This window comes from Haliotis cracherodii, unplaced genomic scaffold (assembly GCF_022045235.1).
Source record: "Haliotis cracherodii isolate W230 unplaced genomic scaffold, xgHalCrac1.p SCAF_24, whole genome shotgun sequence".
Taxonomy (NCBI): domain Eukaryota; kingdom Metazoa; phylum Mollusca; class Gastropoda; order Lepetellida; family Haliotidae; genus Haliotis; species Haliotis cracherodii.
This window is the reverse complement of record NW_027266280.1, coordinates 358,213-377,546: the sequence shown is the minus strand read 5'-3', so window position 1 is coordinate 377,546 and position 19,334 is coordinate 358,213. Positions and strand designations below refer to the sequence as shown.

The window sequence follows — 19,334 nt, the reverse complement described above, 5'->3', positions numbered from 1 at the left end:
GTGAGTGAGTGTGTGAGTGAGTGAGAGTGCGTGAGTGAGTGAGTGAGTGAGTGAGTGAGTGAGAGAGAGTGAGTGAGTGAGTGAGAGTGCGTGAGTGAGTTATTGAGTGAGTGAGTGAGAGAGAGTGAGTGAGTGATTGAGAGTGCATGAGTGAGCGAGTGTGTGAGTGAGCAAGTGAGTGTGAGTGAGCAAGTGAGGAGTGAGTGAGTGAGTGAGTGTGTGTGAGAGTGAGTGTGAGGTGAGCAAGCGAGTGTGTGAGTGAGTGTGAGTGAGCGAGAGTGTGTGAGTGAGCGGGAGTGTGTGAGTGAGCGAGCGAGCGAGAGTGTGTGAGTGAGCGTGAGTGAGTGTGTGAGTGAGTGAGAGTGCATGAGTGAGTGAGTGAGTGAGAGAGAGTGAGTGAGTGAGTGAGTGATTGAGTGTGAGTGAGCGAGCGAGAGTGTGTGAGTGAGCGAGCGAGAGTGTGTGAGTGAGTGAGTGAGTGAGTGAGAGAGAGTGCATGAGTGAGTGAGTGAGTGAGTGAGTGAGAGTGCATGAGTGAGTGAGTGAGAGAGAGTGAGTGAGTGAGCGAGAGTGTGTGAGTGAGTGAGCGACCGAGAGTGTGAGTGAGCGAGAGTGTGAGTGAGTGAGTGAGTGAGTGAGTGAGTGAGGTAGGTATAATGCTGCTCTGAACACTTTTCCTCCTATGTCATGGCGTGTCAGCATAATGTGGGAGTGAAGTTTAATGTGATGCGGGTTAGAGACGGATACCACTTTGGTGAAACCCACGAGCATGGGTATGGTGCTGACAAACCTAAAAACACAATCAGGACGAACCGGGATTCGAACCAATAATGACAGGTTTAAGGTGTGCCCAAAGGACACAACAAAGAATGACAACTACTCGGACGACTTGGACGACGGCCACCGGCGCCCCACAGACTTGTAGATACAGACATAAGATTACAGGTTACTTAAGATTTATCAGAAAGAGAAAACTCAAAGTAATCAGAAAATCAGAAGTTAATCATTCCTTTCGGGTTCAATATCCAACGAAAAATGAAAGGTTACCCCAATATTCAATTTATGACATTAAACACAAACTACAAAAAGAACAGAATAAAACAAATATTAACAAGGCAAAAGGTCAGCAGGACTCACTAATACCCCCCAACCTTGACTCAAACATCAGCTGAACAATTCTGATTTTCAAGACATTGATGGCTTAATGTTTGAGCCGTTTTTTCTTAAAGTACAGTAATATACCCTAAGGTTAGCATGATTGACAGATGCACTGGAGCATCATCAACATGCTTTGCCCTTTACAAATTATGAAAATTTTCTCAGCAAATCCACTTATATTGAGTGAAATTGATTGAAATCAAACTTTTCACTGCACCTCTCATATAAGTAAAGAAAGTGCACATCCAGGAAGTAGTTCTCGAGTTATAGTTCAAACAAATGTTGAAATAAAAATATTTAAAATAGCGGTATTTGTTTCAGATAATGTAAATATTGAAATGAAACTTCGCACTGAAGCTCTCTTATTGATGTAGAAATGTTCACAAAGTTTGAAAAGAATCTATGCAGTACACTTCAAGTTATAGGTCACATACAAAATGTCCTCGGACGGACGGATAGATGGAAGGATTTCCTGGGCACAACTATATACCACTACCCTTTTAGGTCAGGGGAGAAATAAACCGTAATATATCCCTGCTGGGATGCAGGCTGTCAGAGTGGGCTTGTCTTTTCAAACATGTCATGAGACTACATCAGGGTTTGAATGTGACATGATACTCAGTCATTGAGTCTGATGGTCCACTGGTGCAGCTGTGACCCTTTTGTGACCAGCACACACGTGACTGGAGACCATTTCTGCCCTGGCCTCCCCATGGTGGGCTGGTCTTACAATGAACCAATAGGAACAGGGTGGGCTGGTCTTACAGTGAACCAATAGGAACATGGTGGGTACACAGTGAGTCCCCTGACTGATTGTACTCAGATTCCATAATTTATTCCCAGAACCTTCCTCAACTCTGTTGTGTCCAAGAACCCACCTTCCTGAGTCCGATTCCGAGTCCGAATCTGAGTCTGAGTCTGAGCTGGATGACTCTTTCCTTCTCCTCCGCTTCTTCTTTTCTTCACTCCTGTAAAATACAGTCACCTGCTAATCTCTCTACATACACCCACTCAGTGGAAAACATTATATATACACTCTTGTAACAATTACCTGCTTATCTCTCTACATAGACCCACTCAGTGGATAACATTATATATACACTCTTGTAACAATTACCTGCTTATCTCTCTACATAGACCCACTCAGTGGATAACATTATATATATACACTCTTGTAACAATTACCTGCTTATCTCTCTACATAGACCCACTCAGTGGATAATGTCAGATATACACATTTGGAAACACACCGACTTGGTGGCTATAATTTTACACACTCTTCTCTGTGTGTGTGTGTGTGTGTGTGTGTGTGTGTGTGTGTGTGTGTGTGTGTGTGTGTGTGTGTGTGTGTGTGTGTGTGTGTGTGTGTGTGTGTGTGTGTGTGTGTGTGTGTGTGTGTGTGTGTGTGTGTGTGTGTGTGTGTGTGTGTGTGTGTGTCTCTCTCTCTCTCTCTCTCACATGCAAGGAATTCATTCAAGGGTATTTGTGAGTGAATTGGCTGAATGATGATTTCAAGAGTTCAGTTATATGAAAACCTGACAGACGGACAGCACCGATTCCTATATCCCCCTTGCATTTAGAAGCAAGGCACTAGACTGCCACGATACATGTCTGGGCAAAGCACTCACTCTGAACTTGCAACCAAGCTTACCTTTTTCGCCGTCTTTTACTTTTCTTATTTTTCTTAGATTCAGAGCTGAAAAAGAAAGATAATCAAATGAGACAGTGCTCCTGCTTGAAAGCCTGTGGGCCCTGTACGTAACCAAACACAGTGCCAGGAAGACAAACACTCACAAATCAGGGTTACCTTCCCTTGTGGTCAAAACCAAAGTCCAGTTAGTCAACTACACTGTTCTATCAATACATGCAATTAGTAAGGTCAACTTTAATATTAGTATATTATTCATGTCCAGGGCTGCAATGTATTCTCAAGCGGATCTGGACAAGCACATAATTAAGATTGATGTATTTACAGTAAGCAGATAAATGCCGTCAAGCTGACGTGTATCTGGTCAATCTTGAACAAAGCCTTGGTTACAGAAAGCATGCTTGAGAGATGTGTGACTAGCTGGCTATATGATCTTTATGTAGCAAGCTTGTTGATTTAACACTACCAATCTACAATAGATGCAATTCCCATGGCAACCTGACTTGTCAATGTTTGCCAGATGTGTCTTGAATCAATGGTGGCCATCTAGAGCCATTACTGGATATAATTTACAACAAGAAAACCATGCAATGCCAGACTGATGTATCTGGACTTGGAGAAATTAGTGCTGATATATCTACACAGAAATTCTGTCCATAGAAAAATGCTGATCGAGGATAATCCATACCAGGTAAGAACGATTCCAGACAAGCACTATTCTTCCACTGGAAGGAATTTAAATATTTGAAAATATGTCCAACACTGTTCTATGGATATTGTAGCAAAATACCTATCACCATCCCCAATCCCGAATTCCAATATAACACACTGGAATAGAAAGAGATTTACTGTAACAGCAGCAGTTAATTGTAAACATCGTCTGCTATTCTTGACAGCGACGGATGTGATTAATTGTCTAAAACTGCCACAAATTATGCATTTTTGTTTGTTAGAGTTTATCCAAACTGGGTTTGAGACACAACGAAGTGAAGGGAAGAAAACAACAGATACATATATTTCTGTCTTACCTTATCTCTTACATCAAAAGCAGAGGGGGCATTCAAAAAAGGAGGCACACCGTATTGAGATGTACATGTATAGACGGCATGGTAGCTAGGTCACCAGTATGTCACCCACACTTCTCACTACCGTTAACTCTCCAAGGAAATACCTCATCCAAGTTCAACTGCCTTTCACGTTCACACATCTTACAATTTACTTTTAACAATAAAATAAAACAACTAAATGAGTATTTGAGTCAGTTAGAAAAGGTACTTTGTAGATTTGTGCCCCAAAACAAAATGGCAGCTCCTTCCATCAATCCCCTAGTGGAGAACAGTTGAACTAGGAAAAGATAATCCACCCAGTAACTACTGTTCTACAAATGTTCTGATCTTCAGTTACAACAGAGCTACTGATGTTTGTATCGGAGTTGTTATGACATTCATTGATTCTGTCTGTCAGGAAGTTAGGCTTCTCATAGAATTGTTTGGTTTTATTAAGAGCTGACTCCATGAAATACAAATTATAGAAAATCAAAATTTACAATGATGTATTTTCCGTGTTGCTTGGAAAAAATAAGGATCATACAATAACTGAGACAATTACATGGAAATCATGGGCTGTTTTTCCCAAGTATGACTGATACAAACTTTTTATCACAATACTTGTATTTGAAATGATGCTATTTTGACAGCATAAAATGGACATTCAATAACGAAAGAATCAAACAATCTGAATAATAATTCATGACAGATAAAAAAACATCAAAATAAAAAGCCATGGAATACCTTATTGTTAGTGAGAAGATATATGTTATGCATGAATTCAAGACTGTATATCAATTTTAGTTTTCATCGAGCATACACTGTAATGGTACTTGATCACCATATTGTTGATTCACATGTGTTTACTAAGTGTTCGTGCACCCGACTTGACTCATCTACAAACCCATCACCGCCTATCGTCTAGGAAGCCAAACTGTTACAGCAGTATTGCTTTTAAAAACAAACCAACAAGTCTAGAGTGGAAAATATCTCTTTATATCTCTCCACAGAGTCAGAATACTGAGCACACAGCGTTTACATGTGACAAAAATACAGGAACATTTGTAATATCATTGGATGCATGCAACATAACTTGAGTTTAACAGAGACTTGACTGATGAACCGTGACGAAGATGATCGGCATATAAAAGTCTGAGTTGTACAATGATCAGAAATATTACCTTAGTCAACATGCCAGATAGCTATGATTTCAGTGAGTGAAAGGCATTGGAAAAAGAGAAAAAAAACTTATAAATGACGAAATACATGTGTGAACATCTCCGACATCCCCTTGCCTTTAATCATAGAAACATCAACACTGTCTTTAGCTTACCTCTTGCCGGCGTGGATACGTTTGCATCACACAAATGGTGGAACATTAAGGATGTTTTGTGCAGTTAGATGCAATGCTTGCAGTATACATTTTATTTTTCATAGAGATTTTCTGTGGTTTATAATATGCATGTTAGTAAGAAGTCATTGTCATGCAAAAACTCATGATAGAGCTGAGGTGAAGCATGTAAGATGACAATGATGTAACAGCTGAAGGTAGGAGATATATAATATACATCACAACTATTTAAGAACAAAATTAAGACATGTAAACCAAGTATTTGTATAGTATGTGAATATGAACATGAAGAAAAATAACATTCAATATTTTCCAAGTTTAACTTTTCTTGTATCATATTATAACAAAAAGCAAAATTGGCAAATAAGGATTTGTATTATTATGTTATACAGTACTGCTTTCAATTCAATGTGATCTTGAAATGAAATATATTATTTACATTATAATGCTTAACCATTGAGATACAAGTAGATAAATGTGAGTGCAAACACACGGAGGAAACACATTCATGTTGGTGGCTGCTTGCAAACCTCTAAAACAACATACACTCTGAAACAGGGAGCGAATGAAACCCCTCACACTTGATACACACCCATCTGTGTGTGAAACCCCTCACACTTGATACACACCCATCTGTGTGTGAAACCCCTCACACATGATACACACCCATCTGTGGAGCAGAACATCTGAACAACATTCTGACCTGTCTCTTCAAGAGCGTACAGAACACTAGATCAATCATGGTCTAAGCCCATTTGAGCAGTTGTTAATTTGCAAAGGTGCCACACAACTCTTAATTCAATGTTTAAATCTCTCATGAGAATACAAGAATACCCCAACAAGAACATATGTTACCAATCTAATTCATCATGGTTTTGAACAGAAATACCTCAATCATATATCCAGGTTTGAAATATTCCTGATTTATTCTGCTCCAAAGTACAGGAAAATGTTATGAGTGTGTGAGGAAAGATGAGGGAGAGACCCCCACATGTCGATAAGAACGTGATGTCGCAGGCCCCACTGGCCGGCCACCAGCGTGTGGGAGCTATGCTCTTCAACACTTCACTTACACACGCATTTACCTTTACTTCACCGAACAAGATTAAACTTTGTCAACTTTAAACTATGAATAAACCTTTATATCAGCCATATATTTGAATGTGAAAGACTTGTGAAATAAAATTTGTAACTTGGATATCAATAAATTTGTATGAGGTAAAATGGCCGCTTTGGGGGCTTGTGGCTGCATCAAGTGTCTGACACATCTCCAAAGCAACAGCTGCTTTAACTCTAGTTCAAACTGAGTGTTTCTTGAGTTAGCAATTTGCAAACAACCACATGTAACCATGGCAACAAAGCAACAAAAGCACATACAACTTTTCCTCATTACAGAGTGCTGCAACAAATAAAACAAAAAGAGAAATGAGGGAATCAGATGTAATGAGTGTGAATTCGGGCAATAGGAATTAAATCCAAGCACATGTTTCAAAATCCTGCAGGCATCCTCCTCCACCGCCTGGCCCCCAGCACGAAGGATGGGGGAAACAAAAGAGTGGGTCTCTTGAACTGACAGACTTCTTGGGACCTAACACAAGTTACCTCCTACCAAAACAAAACTGGGGGTATACTTCTTGGGACCCAACACAAGTTATCTCTTACCAAAACAAAACGGGGGGTATACTTCTTGGGACCTAAGTTTGATCAGGAAAGCACCTTGCAACCAAACACAAGGGAGGAATGCATCTTGGGACTTAAGTCAAGTTCAGGAAAGAAGGGAGGGGAGGGCACCTTGCAACCAAACGCAGAAAGGGAGGAATGCATCTTGGGTGTCAAGTTGGGAGGATGTTAGGCTGGTGAGGAGGGCCATCACCATGTTGATGCGGGGGCAGCAGATGGTGGAGGATACGATGCTACATCCCTGTGTAGTAATCAGTCTGCACTAAGGCAGACCAACCCATTTGATGACTGGGGCAGAAAGCTGAGAGATTGTTATACAGACAATAGAGTTCTATGAAGGACACTTTTCGACAGGAAGTGCAGATGTGTTATTCAGATTTGTGACTGCAGTACAGGGTATTAGATGTCGCCTGATACATACCAATGGTTGAATATATTCAACAAAGAAACTACAACATTGACAATCGAAAAGTTGACTCTCATGTTGTAAGACCTGGGAGGAATTTAATTGCTAGTGCCCCAAATAACAAAATAAAAAATTCAACAGAAATATGAACAAAATATTGGCCAACATTTACCACAGTGCATATAGGTACATTTTTACTTTGGGTATGTTGATGCAAGTCATACCGTATCTGTTGCCACTAAAATCCATATACTTGGGTTAACAACAGTTATGTAGACAGATGGTGAAACTGCTGGATAGTTTCTGGGCAAGTAACACAATTACAAAAGTCCAGTAATAAAGCCTACCGATCATGTTTGTGCTTTTTCGATTTCTTTTTCTTTTCTCTTCGTTCAGGAGAGCTGCTGGCTTCTCTGCAATGAAAATGGAAAAAAATCTGATAAAGGTCGACCATAGTAGCTATGTGTCAAGACTGTTGATGAACACCACACTCAGCAGTATTTCAGCTTTTTGATGGCGGTAAAAAAATACAGTCAAACCCTGTTGTGTCCAAGTTGAAGTGACCTACGTGAATACTTTGAGTTATCGGAGGTTCGACACAAACGAAAAGGAGGACTAGAGAAGGAATATGCAAAGACCATGCTTTTATTTCAAGACAACCGTAAGTTCGACACATCAAAGTTCAACACAATTGTTATCAAGTCTGAACCAAATGATCCAGTGATTGATATCATGAGCTCAGATCTACTACAATCAAGTAATAACCAGTATTCAGCTATTACAAACATGTTCAAGTCCTATGTACACTTGCTGTAAGGGTTGTTCTGATTGTTTGTTGTTTAATGCCACACTCGGCAATATTTCAGCTACATGATGGTGGTCTGTAAATAATCGAGTCTGGACCAGACAATCCAGTGATTGACATCATGAGCATCGATCGGATGTTCATGGGTCAGTTGTTCTGTGAATCTAAGGAGCAAGTGATTGTGACACAATATGACATGCAGATAATTACAAACTGAAATTATTAATACTGTGTCAAATAATATTTTACTATGAATAGAATGATAAAAACAGTTTCACTCAAAGTCCGAACAATAACTTCCACTAAATTGACATACTCATTACTCCAACGTGACTAGCTGGGACTTGACCTCAGGTCATTCCACAACAAACATTGTCTTTGTGCAACTCTACTCAGAAACCATGCATCCCACTTCCATGAGCTATGGATGCTTCTTGTGATGTCATTGTTGACAGTATTGACACACAACATGCACATGGTTAATCTTTCAGGTAAACTGTCTGTGTCTATCATCCAGAACACAGAAACTGTTCCTGAACTGTCAACCTCCAGATAGTTGCACAGCTGTCCCTAATCAAGACTGTGAGTGAGTGAGTGAGTGAGTGAGTGAGTGAGTGAGTGAGTGAGTGAGTGAGTGAGTGAGTTGGGTTTAACGCCGCTTTTAACATTATTCCAGTTATATCACGGCTTGTCAGCTTAATGTGGGAGGAAAGCCTGAAGTAATGCAGGTCTCAGACGTTTACCACTATGGTGAAACCCACGAGCACGGGTATGGTGCTGACAAACCTAGAAACATAATCGGGGCGAACTGGGATTCGAACCCACAATCATAGATTTCTGGCGTGCCCAAGGGACGCAACTCTGCACAGCGAATCGCGGCGCCTTAGACGACTGGGCCACCCGTGCCCCGAGTGAGTGAGTGAGTGAGTGAGTGAGTGAGTGAGTGAGTGAGTGAGTTTGGTTTAAATAGGAAAGAAAATACAGGTGGCTGTGACATCATCCTCAAGTTAAACATCAATTGTTGAAGGTGTCCCTAGAATAGCACAGACTCCTCCGACCATCATTAGTTTATGACACTGGGTAGGGAGCAGTGAGTATGGATTCTATATGCCAATTTTAGCAACATTCCAGCAATATTACGTCAGGGGACACCAGAAATGGGCTTAACACATTGCACTCATGTGGGAGCCCATGTGACAAGCGAATGCTTTAACCACCAGGCAACCCCACCTCCCTGGGTAGGCAGCAGACAATTCAAGCTTCATAACCAGATCAAATCTGGGATCATGGTCACAAGATCCTTGTGTGTCTAAGGGTCGTAACTCTGTATGTATTAATGGTTGATGGAGTGTAAGTGTATATAAAGCCATGAAGTGATGACAATAAAACATTACAACATTCAAGCAACAACCCATGCTCTTTCAAACAATTCATGCCTTTCACAGAGATTATCGCAAACTTGATTCTACTGGACCAAAAACTAATGTCAGTGTTAGAGATACATACATATATCGGGACACCTAGAAGCAGCCAGATAAAGATAAAAGTGAACCCACGACCACCCCACCCCCCACAATCCTTAAACTACAGCGTCCTGCATTCCACCTTGCCAAGGTGAGGAGGCTACCACTGAACAATAGAACATGCACCTGGCTGTTAGGAAGAGCACTGACAAAGATGCATATGTGAACACCAAGACCAAGATCGGCTCAGAACTAACTGTGTTGACAGAACAACTAAGCAAGGTTTGTTCAGTGCATGCATCATATGGATTCCGCAAGCTACTACACCAAGCCTTACCTGCTTCCGTCTCGATGTTTTTTGCTTAGGAAGATAAACATAACATTATTAAAGCTTTTCACTACTTTGAACTACTCGGCTCATTACAGGGAATATACAGCAGGATACAAATATTGGAGGACAGGGATATGGTCTGGAGATCTCCTGTCAATGACCAGTAGCAGCCCATTACTGGAGTTGACAGTAAGATGCTCAATGCCCTGTTTAGCAAGACCACCGCCATGTCACAGTTCAATGTAAGCAATGAGAATCAGACACAGCTCAGGTTGATTGTGTAAAGAATAAAACACCACCATCACCACAGCTTGAAGTGGGTTGTACTTAGTATCAACTATCCATGTGGTGGCACGTGGTCTTGTGCACAGCACACACAAACAAATCAGGTGAAGTTAAGCGACGATGATCACAGAGAGTCCTTGGATGTGTGACCGCATTTTGGCAGTTTGGCTCCTGAGAGTATCTAGGGTTTCGGTCCTGCACGACACTGAAGCACATGTAACACATGTGGTGTTTCCTTGGGCATGTGACTTTGTTTGAAATGTGCCTTTTTTCACCCAGCAGTGAATGGGTAAACGGTAGGATGAGATGGCAATGTGGTTGTTAACCTTCTAGCACCTAACGGGCAGCTGGGGTTAGGATGAGATGGCAATATGGTTGTTAACCTTCTAGCACCTAACGGGCAGCTGGGGTTAGGATGAGATGGCTATGTGGTTGTTAACCTTCTAGCACCTAACGGGCAGCTGGGGTTAGGATGAGAAGGCAATGTGGTTGTTAACCTTCTAGCACCTAACGGGCAGCTGGGGTTAGGATGAGATGGCAATGTGGTTGTTAACCTTCTAGCACCTAACGGGCAGCTGGGGTTAGGATGAGATGGCAATGTGGTTGTTAACCTTCTAGCACCTAACGGGCAGCTGGGGTTAGGATGAGATGGCAATGTGGTTGTTAACCTTCTAGCACCTAACGGGCAGCTGGGGTTAGGATGAGATGGCAATGTGGTTGTTAACCTTCTAGCACCTAACGGGCAGCTGGGGTTAGGATGAGATAGCTATGTGGTTGTTAACCTTCTAGCACCTAACAGGCAGCTGGGGTTAGGATGAGATGGCAATGTGGTTGTTAACCTTCTAGCACCTAACAGGCAGCTGGGGTTAGGATGAGATGGCAATGTGGTTGTTAACCTTCTAGCACCTAACAGGCAGCTGGGGTTAAGATGAGATGGCAATGTGGTTGTTAACCTTCTAGCACCTAACAGGCAGCTGGGGTTAGGATGAGATGGCAATGTGGTTGTTAACCTTCTAGCACCTAACGGGCAGCTGGTGTTAGGATGAGATGGCAATATGGTTGTTAACCTTCTAGCACCTAACGGGCAGCTGGGGTTAGGATGAGATGGCAATATGGTTGTTAACCTTCTAGCACCTGACGGGCAGCTGGGGTTAGGATGAGATGGCAATGTGGTTGTTAACCTTCTAGCACCTAACGGGCAGCTGGGGTTAGGATGAGATGGCAATATGGTTGTTAACCTTCTAGCACCTAACAGGCAGCTGGGGTTAGGATGAGATGGCAATGTGGTTGTTAACCTTCTAGCACCTAACAGGCAGCTGGGGTTAGGATGAGATGGCAATGTGGTTGTTAACCTTCTAGCACCTAACGGGCAGCTGGTGTTAGGATGAGATGGCAATATGGTTGTTAACCTTCTAGCACCTAACGGGCAGCTGGGGTTAGGATGAGATGGCAATATGGTTGTTAACCTTCTAGCACCTAACAGGCAGCTGGGGTTAGGATGAGATGGCAATGTGGTTGTTAACCTTCTAGCACCTAACAGGCAGCTGGGGTTAGGATGAGATGGCAATGTGGTTGTTAACCTTCTAGCACCTAACGGGCAGCTGGTGTTAGGATGAGATGGCAATATGGTTGTTAACCTTCTAGCACCTAACGGGCAGCTGGGGTTAGGATGAGATGGCAATATGGTTGTTAACCTTCTAGCACCTAACGGGCAGCTGGTGTTAGGATGAGATGGCAATGTGGTTGTTAACCTTCTAGCACCTAACAGGCAGCTGGGGTTAGGATGAGATGGCAATGTGGTTGTTAACCTTCTAGCACCTAACGGGCAGCTGGTGTTAGGATGAGATGGCAATATGGTTGTTAACCTTCTAGCACCTAACGGGCAGCTGGGGTTAGGATGAGATGGCAATATGGTTGTTAACCTTCTAGCACCTAACGGGCAGCTGGGGTTAGGATGAGATGGCAATGTGGTTGTTAACCTTCTAGCACCTAACGGGCAGCTGGGGTTAGGATGAGATGGCAATATGGTTGTTAACCTTCTAGCACCTGACGGGCAGCTGGGGTTAGGATGAGATGGCAATGTGGTTGTTAACCTTCTAGCACCTAACGGGCAGCTGGGGTTAGGATGAGATGGCAATATGGTTGTTAACCTTCTAGCACCTAACGGGCAGCTGGTGTTAGGATGAGATGGCAATATGGTTGTTAACCTTCTAGCACCTAACGGGCAGCTGGGGTTAGGATGAGATGGCAATATGGTTGTTAACCTTCTAGCACCTAACAGGCAGCTGGGGTTAGGATGAGATGGCAATGTGGTTGTTAACCTTCTAGCACCTAACAGGCAGCTGGGGTTAGGATGAGATGGCAATGTGGTTGTTAACCTTCTAGCACCTAACGGGCAGCTGGTGTTAGGATGAGATGGCAATATGGTTGTTAACCTTCTAGCACCTAACGGGCAGCTGGGGTTAGGATGAGATGGCAATATGGTTGTTAACCTTCTAGCACCTGACGGGCAGCTGGGGTTAGGATGAGATGGCAATGTGGTTGTTAACCTTCTAGCACCTAACGGGCAGCTGGGGTTAGGATGAGATGGCAATATGGTTGTTAACCTTCTAGCACCTAACGGGCAGCTGGGGTTAGGATGAGATGGCAATGTGGTTGTTAACCTTCTAGCACCTAACGGGCAGCTGGGGTTAGGATGAGATGGCAATATGGTTGTTAACCTTCTAGCACCTAACGGGCAGCTGGGGTTAGGATGAGATGGCAATATGGTTGTTAACCTTCTAGCACCTAACGGGCAGCTGGGGTTAGGATGAGATGGCAATGTGGTTGTTAACCTTCTAGCACCTAACGGGCAGCTGGGGTTAGGATGAGATGGCAATATGGTTGTTAACCTTCTAGCACCTAACGGGCAGCTGGGGTTAGGATGAGATGGCAATATGGTTGTTAACCTTCTAGCACCTAACGGGCAGCTGGGGTTGTTTTCTCCCCAGGCAGCTTAGAATGATTTATTGACAAGAAGTCTTGCTTGACAACGGTATAAGGATCTATACCGAAACGTTGCTTTTCACAGTATTAAAGAAGTTGTTATCCATAAAATTGTGTCTACCTAGCTGAGAATGATTGTTGAGTGCACACCTATCCAGTGACCAGGGTAAGAAGTTTTTTGAGCATGCCCCTGTGTGGAGTGGAAATAAGCACAACATAAAGGGCCTATTATTATTATTATTATTATTATTATTATTATTATTAGGGCTCCAAGCCGAAAGGCTGTAGAGCCCTATTGTAATCGTTCGATTTATTATTATTATTATTATTATTATTTATTATTAGGGCTCCAAGCCGAAAGGCTGTAGAGCCCTATTGTAATCGTTCGATTTATTATTATTATTATTATTATTATTTATTATTATTATTATTATTTATTATTCCGCCGATTTTTGTACCTGCCCTAGCAAAATAACCACCAGCTCGATTTTGTTCAAATTTTGTGCGTGTTTGTAGACCGTTGGGTACTAGTGCCCGCCAAAAAGCCAAGCCCATACGCCCAAAGGCCAAGGGCAGATAACTGAAAAACAAGTATTTTTTGACGATATATTTTGCCCTGTTGCTCCACAACCGTTTGTCCGTTTACTTTGAAACCTTGCATGTATCTGATGCTTGAGCTGCTTGACATTTTTTGTTCTTTGACTTTGGTCATTGGACACGTGGTTAGGCAACCATATTGGATTCAAGGTTTTCAAAGGGTGTTTGGGGTACCTGTCTTCAAATACTATCTCCTCTGAATCCACAGCATGAAAAGCTTTCAAACTTTCTGAGAATTGTCTCCATACAGAACACAACAAATCAGCATAGCCGTTTTTCGATATCTTTTGTAGTTGCGGCCATATTGGATTTTGATTTTTATAATTTTTTTCACCGAAATTTTACCTTTAAGATCATAGCTTGTAAGGTTCTTAACAGAAACTATTGAAAGATTGCATGAAGTTTTGAAACTATATGTAGCTCATTTTGTGCTGGGTTGCATACTGAAAGCACCACTGCTTGGTGTGGTATTATTTGATTTAAGTAAAAAAATCAGACTTGAGTACAAACACTGAAGGAAGCGCCTCATAAATCTACCATACACCCCCATTCACTGGCTTTGCAGATATTCAAGCGTTCTCCACAGCCTTGTTCAATATTGTGTGTACTACCCTTGACGACCAGGATCAGAATTGGCCTTTTTCAACCGATGCTTGTCTCAAGAGGCAACTATGCTTGTCACAGGAGGCGACAAATCCGATTGGGTGGTCAGACTCGCTGGTTTGATTCTTCATTTCTCAATTGCCAATTGCTAGGGTACCTTATTTTTGACGGCGTTGTTTAAAGCAAACCATTTGCGGATTAGAATATGGTCGAGGTCGGAAATTGGTTTAGTACACTCTGGGAAACTGTCGCACACGCCAATTTGGTAATGTCCTGCAAACGGTGACTATCTTTTGACGGAGTTGGTACAAGCAAACTATATGCGGATTCGAACATGGTCGAAGTCAAACATGAGTTAAGAACACACTGGGACACGTGTGGTGATGTCTCACAAGCGGTTCCTTACATTTGATGGCGTTGGTACAAGCAAACCATATGCGGATTCGAACATGGTCGAAGTCAAACATGAGTTAAAAACACACTGGGACACATGTGGTGATGTCTCACAAGCGGTTCATTACATTTGATGGCGTTGGTACAAGCAAACCATATGCGGATTCGAACATGGTCGAAGTCAAACATGGGTTAAGAACACCCTGGACACGTGTGGTGATGTCTCACAAGCGGTTTACTACATTTGATGGCGTTGGTACAAGCAAACCATATGCGGATTCGAACATGGCCGAAGTCAAACATGGGTTAAGAAGACACTGGGACACATGTGGCAATGTCTTGCAAGTGGTTCTTTACATTTGATGGCGTTGGTACAAACAAACCATTTGAGGATTCGAACATGGTCGAAGTTGGAAATTGGTTAAAACATCCTGGGACACCCAGGTCAATTTAGTAGTGGTGATGTCTCACAAGAGGTTCTTTACATTTGATGGCGTTGGTACAAGCAAATCATTTGGGGATTCGAACATTGTCGAAGTCAAACATGGGTTAAGAAAACACTGGGACACGTGTGGTGATGTCTCACAAGCGGTTCATTACATTTGATGGCGTTGGTACAAACAAACCATATGCGGATTCGAACATGGTTGAAGTCAAACATGGGTTACGAACACACTGGGACACATGTGGCGATGTCTCACAAGCGGTTCCTTACATTTAATGGCGTTTGTACTAACAAACCATTTCAGGATTCGAACATGGTCGAAGTTGGAAATTGGTTAAAACATCCTGGGACACCAGGTCAATTTAGTAGTGTTGATGTCTCACAAGAGGTTCTTTACATTTGACGGCGTTGGTACAGGTTAACCCTTTGAGGATTCGAATATATGAACGAGGTGGGAAACAGATTTAGCACTTTATCTCAGCAATGCGACAGGAACCCGGGGCCCGGACGAACGCAGAACGCTAATCCATTTGACTGGAGCCCAACTGACAAAGAAGTTACAGCCTGTTAAAGAGTCACCAAGCCGAAAGGCTGAAGAGTCCCAGTGTTAGCGTTTGATTTAATATTATTATTATTCCGCTGATTTTTGTACCAGAGCTAGAAAAATAACCACTGGCTCGATTTTGTTCACATTTTGTGTGTGTATGTGGACCTTTGGGTACTAGTGCCCGCCAAAAACCCAAGGCCGTAGGCCCAAAAGCCAAGGGCAGATAACTAAAAGAACACAATATTTTGAAGATGTATTTCGCCCTATTGCTCAGCAACCGCTTATCCGATTACTTTGAAACCTTGCATGTATCTGCTGCTTGAGCTGCTTGACATTTTTGTTCTTTGACTTTGGTTATTGGTCTCGTGGTTTGGCAGCCATTATGGATTCAAGGTTTCCACAGTGTTTTTTGGGTACCTGTCTTTAAACGCAAAGAACTCCGAGTCCACTGCATGAAATGCTTTCAAACTTTTTGATAATTGTCTCCATACATAACACATCAAACTTTAGTAGCCGATTTTGGAATTCTTTTTTAGTTACGGCCGTATTGAATTTTGATTTTGATCATTTTTTTTCATCGAAATTTTACTATAAATATCACATCTTGTAAGGTTCTCCACAGAAACTATTGATTGTTTTACATGAAGTAAGTGTGCTATATGTACCTCGTTTTTTGTTCTTTGACTTTGGTCATTGGTCACGTGGTTTGGCAGCCATTATGGATTCAAGGTTTCCGCAGTGTTTATTGGGTACCTGTCTTTAAACGCAAACAACTCCGAGTCCACTGCATGAAATGCTTTCAAACTTTTTGATAATTGTCTCCATACATAACACATCAAACTTTAATAGCCGATTTTGGAATTCTTTTTTAGTTACGGCCGTATTGAATTTTGATTTTGATCATTTTTTTCAACGAAATTTTGTAAGGTTCTCCACAGAAACTATTGCAAGTTTACATGAAGTTAGTGTGCAATATGTATCTCATTTATTGTTGTTGGTTGTATGCTAAAAGTAACACCGCTTGGTGGTAATATTTGATTTATATTTGGGACACCCCTGGAACACGGCAATTTCGTAGCGGCGATTTCCGGTGACTATCTTTTGACAGAGTTGGAACAAGCCAACCTTTCATGGATTCGAACATGTTCGAGGTCGGAAATGGTTTTAGAGCAGACCTGGACACCCTGGCACACGCCATTTTCCTTGCGACAATACCCTGCAAGTGGTGCCTACATTTGACGGATTTGGTTCAAGGAAACCGTTTGAGGATTCGAACAGGGACGTTTGGGCACAGTGTTACTTGGAGCCCGCCATTGCTGCTTGCAGCTTTAATTATTATTATTATTATTATTTATTATTCCGCCGATTTTTGTACCTGCCCTAGCAAAATAACCACTGGGTCGATTTTGTTCAAATTGTGTGCGTGTTTGTAGACCGTTGGGTACTAGTGCCCGCCAAAAAGCCAAGCCCGTAGGCCCAAAGGCCAAGGGCAGATAACTGAAAAACAAGTATTTTTTGACGATATATTTTGCCCTGTTGCTCCACAACCGTTTGTCCGATTACTTTCAAACCTTGCATGTATCTGATGTTTGAGCTGCTTGACATTTTTTGTTCTTTGACTTTGGTCATTGGACACGTGGTTAGGCAACCATATTGGATTCAAGGTTTTCAAAGGGTGTTTTGGGTACCTGTCTTCAAATACTATCTCCTCTGAATCCACTGCATGAAATGATTTCAAACTTTCTGAGAATTGTCTCCATACAGAACACAACAAATCAGCATAGCCGTTTTTCGATATCTTTTGTAGTTGCGGCCATATTGGATTTTGATTTTTATCAATTTTTTCACCGAAATTTTACTCTTAAGATCATAGCTTGTAAGGTTCTTAACAGAAACTATTGAAAGTTTGCATGAAGCTTTGAGACTATATGTAGCTCATTTTGTCCTGGTTTGCATACTGAAAGCACCACTGCTTGGTGTGGTATTATTTGATTTAAATAAAAAAATCAGACTTGAGTACAAATACTGAAGGAAGCGCCTCATAAATCTACCATACACCCCCATTGACTGGCTTTGAAAGCGTTCTCCACAGTCTTGTTCAGTATTATGTGTACTACCCTTAACGACCAGGATTAGAATTGGCCTTTTTCAACCGATGCTTGTCTCAACAGGCAACTATGCTTGTCACAGGAGGCGACTAATCGCATCGGGTGGTCAGACTCGCTGGCTCGAATCTTCATTTCTCAATTGCCAATTGCTACGGTACCTTATTTTTGACAGCGTTGTTTAAAGCAAACCATTTGCGGATTAGGATATGGTCGAGGTCGGAAATTGGTTTAGTACACTCTGGGAAACTGTGGCACACGTAAATTTGGTAGCGGTAATGTCCTGCAAACCGTGACTATCTTTTGACGGAGTTGGTACAAGCAAACTATATGCGGATTCGAACATGGTCGACGTCAAACATGGGTTAAGAACACACTGGGACACATGTGGTGATGTCTCACAAGCGGTTCATTACATTTGATGGCGTTGGTACAACCAAACCATTTTGGGATTCGAACATGGTCCAAGTCAAACATGGGTTAAGAACACACTGGGACACGTGTGGTGATGTTTCACAAGCGGTTTATTACATTTGATGGCGTTGGTACAACCAAACCATTTGAGGATTCGAACATGGTCGAAGTCAAACATGGGTTAAGATCACACTGGGACACATGTGGTGATGTCTCACAAACGGTTTATTACATTTTATGGCGTTGGTACAAGCAAACCATATGCGGATTCGAACATGGTCGAAGTCAAACATGGGTTAAGAACACACTGGGACACGTGTGGCGATGTCATGCAAGTGGTTCCTTACATTTGATGGCATTGGTACAAACAAACCATTTGAGGATTCGAACATGGTCGAAGTTGGAAATTGGTTAAAACATCCTGGGACACCCAGGTCAATTTAGTAGTGGTGATGTCTCACAAGAGGTTCCTTACATTTGACGGCGCTGGTACAGGTAAACCCTTTGAGGATTCGAATATATGAACGAGGTGGGGAACAGGTTTAGCACTTTATCTCAGCAACCCGGGGCCCGGATGAACGCAGAACGCTAATCCGTTTGACTGGAGCCCAACTGACAAAGAAGTTACGGCCTGTTAAAGTGTCACCAAGCCGAAAGGCTGAAGAGTCCCAGTGTTAGCGTTTGATTTAATATTATTATTATTCCGCTGATTTTTGTACCAGAGCTAGAAAAATAACCTCTTGATCGATTTTGTTCACATTTTGTGTGTGTATGTGGACCGTTGGGTACTAGTGCCCTCCAAAAACCCAAGGCCGTAGGCCCAAAAGCCAAGGGCAGATAACTAAAAGAACAGAATATTTTGAAGATATGTTTCGCCCTATTGCTCAGCAACCGCTTATCCGATTACTTTGAAACCTTGCATGTATCTGCTGCTTGAGCTGCTTGACATTTTTTGTTCTTTGACTTTGGTTATTGGTCACGTGGTTTGGCAGCCATTATGGATTCAAGGTTTCCACAGTGTTTTTGGGGGTACCTGTCTTTAAACGCAAAGAACTCCGAGTCCACTGCATGA

At 42.1% G+C, this 19,334-nt stretch overlaps 1 protein-coding gene across 3 annotated transcripts in view; it reads right to left on the bottom strand.

The window, feature by feature from the left end:
• The window catches only part of LOC139472497 (serine/arginine repetitive matrix protein 2-like), a 103,355-nt gene that overhangs the window by 8,233 nt on the left and 75,788 nt on the right, over positions 1-19,334 (bottom strand). For 2 of the 3 annotated variants that reach the window (XM_071254974.1, XM_071254976.1), the window contains exons 6-9: positions 9,895-9,918; positions 7,637-7,702; positions 2,810-2,854; positions 2,037-2,126 (exon numbers count right to left, since the gene is read on the bottom strand). In XM_071254974.1, coding sequence (XP_071111075.1) covers positions 2,037-2,126; positions 2,810-2,854; positions 7,637-7,702; positions 9,895-9,918 — 225 coding nt within the window. The remainder of the gene's footprint in view (positions 1-2,036; positions 2,127-2,809; positions 2,855-7,636; positions 7,703-9,894; positions 9,919-19,334) is intronic. The other variant, XM_071254975.1, reaches the window with a different exon arrangement.